Source organism: Zingiber officinale, chromosome 8A (genome assembly GCF_018446385.1).
Source record: "Zingiber officinale cultivar Zhangliang chromosome 8A, Zo_v1.1, whole genome shotgun sequence".
Lineage (NCBI taxonomy): Eukaryota > Viridiplantae > Streptophyta > Magnoliopsida > Zingiberales > Zingiberaceae > Zingiber > Zingiber officinale.
The window spans coordinates 137,404,406-137,409,447 of NC_056000.1; the positions used below are offsets into that span (position 1 = coordinate 137,404,406).

Sequence of the window (5,042 nt, forward strand, 5' to 3'; positions counted from 1 at the left end):
TCAAGGTGTAAGAAATAAAGGACAAAGACAAGGACGAGAAGAAAGACGCGAAGTTGAGGGTGTTGTTAGATTTGTCTCAACAATAGTCACTTTACTCATGAATACTATAAGAGATATGATTCAAATTTTCTAGAAGGTTTTGGATTTTCTAACCAATCTCCATCCTCATCTTCGAATAAAAAAACTCCATCACATCACCTAGGAGCATTATCTCTAGCAAGCCATCTCAAAATATCTACGTCGAATTCTTCAACCTCAAGATATCATCTAGATTCTGAAACAACTCATCATGTTACAACTGATTATGATATTTTCACATAAGCTTTTCATCCTATCATGGCCTTGACACGGTACAAGTAGGTAACGACTTAAGTTTACAAATTGATTGTCTTGAAAACACATTTTTTTTCACTAATCTAATCAACTCTTTCACATGCACAATACATTTCATGTTCCTCAATCACTAAAAATTTACTTTTAGTTCATCAATTTTCTCTCGACAATAATATGGTTTTTGAATTTCACCCTCATCAGAAAACTAAACTGTGAAGATTCAATCTCTTTGGATTGAGTTGCATTAAGAAGGAATAGTAGTTCTTCAATCTCATCACTGCACAATTATATCACTTCATTTACATATTGATGATCAATTAGGAGGTGGTTGTCAGGCAATTGACTTTAGGCTGGCATTCTTTGCCGATGGATCCCAAGGCGTTGCTACAAAAGGAGGAGGTGGCGCCACCGTCATCTCTCCTAATCATCACTTCCTTCATAACAATGCCGGAGCAAGGAGCCAAAGGGCTGCAGGTCAATGTCACAGCCACCGGATCTGGCGATGTGCCATGCATCCGCTGGTACGTCACTCCTGTCACTTTCACTGCACCTGGCTGCAGAAATGTCAATGTTTTTAAAGAATTAAATATCATATGTTCAATTATATATACATTTTTATTTTATATAACCTAAATACTAAACCTTAAAATTTTATAAAAAATAAATAAAAAGTAAACTTGATTCAAACAACATGAGCACCATATGATAAATAGCATGGCAAAATTATATAATTTTGCACTCAAATTTGGATTATAATATAATTATTAGAATAATCCAAATACTAATATGATTTAATTTGATAATTTGATCCGGTCAATTTTAATAATTCTGTTTTATCTTTTTTATATACCACGTTCTTGCAGTATCCATAAGGCTTGTCACAGTAAGTTTGATCGATGATGATAGGATTTCGGGTAGAAATGAAGTTGATGTCTTCGAATATGATTCTACTTGCAAAACCCACTCCGCCCTGCCATGTCTTGATTCGTACGCCGTTCGTGGTTCTCGTAAAATTGCACTGCTTCACGATCACATCCGTCACTTCCTCAGACGAGCTTTTATCCTTTCCTAAGCTCCCTATGCTGTAAAATTTGTGATTTTAAGATTGGGGGTTTAATTTAGGACTTAGAGTTTAGGGTTTAAGGTTTATGAACCTTATGCCATGGCCGGGGCCGCAAGCAATCCCGGTGATGTTGATTTGGTAGGTGCCCCGGTTGATGGCGATGCAGTCATCGCCTGTGGCGATGGTTGACCATTCGATCCGGATTCGACGAGAGTTGGAGACGTCGATGCCGTCAGTGTTGGGGCTATCCCCCGGCGAAGTGATGGTTAGTTGAGACAACAGAACATCGTTGCAGTTGGTGATGGCCAAATGCGATCGTTGGCTGTTCACCAGCTTCAAACCCTTCACCACCAAATTATTACATCCGTTCATCAAAACTTGCTGCATGCATGCGCCAACCAATTAAATTAAATTAATTTAATTTGCCTTATTTATTAATTAAGACAAATTAGTATAAAAGTCATGTGAAATTAAATTCTTACGGCGGGGCCAAGAATGCAACCCTGAAAATTAAACAAACAAGAAATTACAATATTATATATGTATTTTAATTAAAATTAAGCTCATGTGAAATATAATAAATTAATAATTAATTGATTAACTACCATTTTATTTACACTTCGGCACTTGTCCCACCAAGCTTGACCTTTACCATCTATGATTCCTGTTCCTGCCAAAGTCAACCGGTTGACGCTAGAAAAATCAGCCAATTATCGTTGTTTCCTCTCCATGTCCTCAGATCACCCGGGGCTACTATAACTCCAGTTATCTGTTCATAGAGATATATTAATCAAAATATTACCAATACTTCAATCGTTTATATGAGAAAGATTAGGTACCTAACGATGTATTTTACACTCGTTGATCTATAAATTAGATCAATTATATATATATATATATATATATATATATATATATATATATATATATATATATATATATATATATATATATATATATATATATATATATATATATATATGATTGATTATTATATACATAAATTAACCCATGAGGATTAATGGAGTTTATTTATGCCCGTTAAAATTTAATTTAAAATTATTTTTAATAACTCATTATAAACTAAGTAAATAACTTTGAATATATATAGAGTTCATTAATATTCATAAATAATATTCACGAATAAATTATATATAGATATATATATACCTGGACAGTGATGGAGGAAGGCTTGCATGGGCCCATGAAGTTAAGAACAGCATTGATCAAGAAAGTTTTGAATCCGATGTTTAGAACAGAGGGCGTCGCTGATGCATCTTTGCAGACCGCCGCCCATGCTCGTAAAAATGCCTGAGAATCGTCTGTTTTGCCGTCTCCAATGGCACCGTAGTTGATCACGTCGAAGGTAGCAGGCAAAGCGATGGGAGGAAGAAGGAAGAGAATCGCCATTAACGTTAGAGGCGAGAGTTGATCCTGTTTCAGACATCCATGCATGCATGCATTCACACATTGGTATACAGTTTAATTAATTAGAATTAACTTGTAGATTAAAATGCTCGCTCACCATTAATTATGAGAATTACGTGAATTAATTAAGAAGATAGATTGATTGTGTGGTGAAGGTAGAGATGTTTAGCTTCCTTTATATAGAGAAGATGATGAAGTTTAGCGTTCTATATATAGACTTTGATTAGTTTTGATTAGTTTAATTACGAGGAAATTGAGTTTCATTTAGAAAATTAAGTCATTAAGTTGTTAGAAATTGGTTTTTGCTAGCTGATTAGTCTTAAGAATATGGACTCGAATAACTATTTAATTATTTGGCGAATGAAAATTTAATATTTAAAATTATTTGAGTGGTAAAAATTGATTCAATAAAAAATATTGTGAGCAATTAATGAAGCAGAGAAGATGATTTTGCTCCTCTGGAGCATCCCTCTGTGGCTCCACGGTGGGATGTAGAATGAATCAAACAACCTTACCCAATGGAATAACTCTGTCATTTCGAAGGGGCATTTCGTCGAACAGATGGAGTCCGTCGTCTGAAACACGGCCGCAGCGGCAGTAGAGATGGATCAAGGTGTTCCTGACGTTGACGTAGAGGAGAAAGCCGAGTTTGAGCGCCAGGGCGTGGAGCTGCCTCCCGAGCTGGAGGCGGAGGCCTTGGGCGAGAACCTTGACGGTGGGAATGAAAACGAACTGGTTCAGCACCAGGCCGGGGGAGGCGTGGAGGGAGCGGAAGAGGGAGAAGGCGTCGGCCACGGAGCGGGCGCCGGGGGCGGAGGAGAGGCTCCGAAGGACTGCAGTGTGGTGGAAAAGGCAGGGGGAGGCGATGCAGTGGAAGATGGAGAGGGCGTAGGCGGGTTCGGCGAGGGAGGATGCGGCGGCGAGGAGCTTGCTGACGGGGAGGGGGAGGAGGTGGAGGCCGGTCTTGAGCATGCAGGCGTGGGACTGCCGGAGCTGCAAGGGCGTCAGACGGGAAGTGCGGAGGAGGCGCGAGAGAAGAGGGAAGCGATGGGCGGCGTCGATCAAGTTGCATGGCGCCGGCATCTAACAACCAGTATTAATCAATTGATCCTGCAAAGTTTGATCGATTATACCCACCACTCAATTTGACTTTTTCACATATTTATTTATTTATTTTTAAAAAATAAATTTCAGTTTTTGAATTAATCTAATTTATAATAACAAAAAATAATAATAATTCCAGTTAGTCTCATTTACTATCCGAGATGATCGATCTGACCCCACAGAAGTTTTCCACCGACCACAAGAATAAATCAGAAAGTGTGTATAGGTGTGTCACCTGGATGTCCTACCGCAATACCATAGCCCCGAGGATAAAAATTATCTAGGCAAATATTTTATAATGACCGGTCCCACAACTAAAACGATCTCATATCAGAAAATCTCCTAAGGAATTTTTTGGAAGCACGGAACCACTATATTGATAAGAGGTCTCACTCCTAAGACAACACCTTAGACTCCTCAAAGGAGGATTTATACTAGAACTCCAGCTAATACATATCTCTATACTTACCACTTGGATAACTCATTTAAAAAAAGATAAAAAAAGTTGTTATAATAACAATGTTAAATATGAAGAAGGGATAATAAATGGTGTGGCGCACTTTACGTGGGATAATTTAGTTGTGATCTTCTAATTGAAAGTAGAGCGATTTAGCAAAGGTTTGGAGCATATTAAATGGTTATTGTTGTTGTGATGATGTCTCCTTCAACACACTTTGTATAGTGTTTTTTAGATGCCCAGTGGATCGGAGTGTCTATTTGGTCTCCTAGATGAAATACTAATTGAATGACCATTATTAGCTCATTTTCACTCTCCAATTACCCATATCATACTTTCAGTCGCTCGAAAGTATTTTGATCGCCTAGAAATCCTTTTCAGTCGTTTGGAATGACTTCCGCGTATACTTCTTCATCCTGATAAGAGGCACTTTCCACGCTGACTGTGTCTTATCGCTGCCATGCCATCTTATTCGGTCGCTCTGAATTATATTGTGGTAACTTGGAATATGAAATACTCTTATTACAAGTGAATTAGGCCAAAAAAAGTATAAAACTTATAAACATATTGTGAGTGATCAACTATGTTTTCTGAATCAAGACAAATCTTGTGGAGCAACTCATTTACAGACTAGTACACTAAAGGGGAACTTCAAGT

The 5,042-nt window shown here is 37.8% G+C and overlaps 2 protein-coding genes across 2 annotated transcripts; both read right to left on the minus strand.

The window, feature by feature from the left end:
- Window positions 1-650: 650 nt before the first annotated feature.
- Window positions 651-2,806, minus strand: LOC122011326 (polygalacturonase ADPG1-like). Its single transcript, XM_042567712.1, has 7 exons — window positions 2,567-2,806; window positions 2,141-2,165; window positions 2,014-2,066; window positions 1,879-1,899; window positions 1,488-1,777; window positions 1,184-1,415; window positions 651-887 (listed from the first exon to the last, which is right to left on the minus strand). Exons 1-7 carry the CDS (start codon window positions 2,804-2,806, stop codon window positions 651-653), a joined length of 1,098 nt encoding a protein of 365 aa, XP_042423646.1.
- A 519-nt stretch (window positions 2,807-3,325) lies between these two features.
- LOC122011327 (pentatricopeptide repeat-containing protein At1g26900, mitochondrial-like) lies at window positions 3,326-3,907 on the minus strand. The gene has a single exon (XM_042567714.1). It carries the CDS (start codon window positions 3,905-3,907, stop codon window positions 3,326-3,328), a length of 582 nt encoding a protein of 193 aa, XP_042423648.1.
- Between the last annotated feature and the right edge of the window lie 1,135 nt (window positions 3,908-5,042).

Bases quoted from the DNA above. Each gene is read 5' to 3' on its own strand.
- LOC122011326 (XM_042567712.1), bottom strand. From the start codon at position 2,806: ATGGCGATTCTCTTCCTTCTTCCTCCCATCGCTTTGCCTGCTACCTTC. The intron at 2,067-2,140 runs GTGATCTGAGGA...TGACTTTGGCAG, and splicing joins TGGAGTTATAGTAGCCCCGG to GAACAGGAATCATAGATGGT. The intron at 1,900-2,013 runs GTAAATAAAATG...TTTAATTTTCAG, and splicing joins GGTGGGACAAGTGCCGAAGT to GGTTGCATTCTTGGCCCCGC.
- LOC122011327 (XM_042567714.1), bottom strand. From the start codon at position 3,907: ATGCCGGCGCCATGCAACTTGATCGACGCCGCCCATCGCTTCCCTCTT.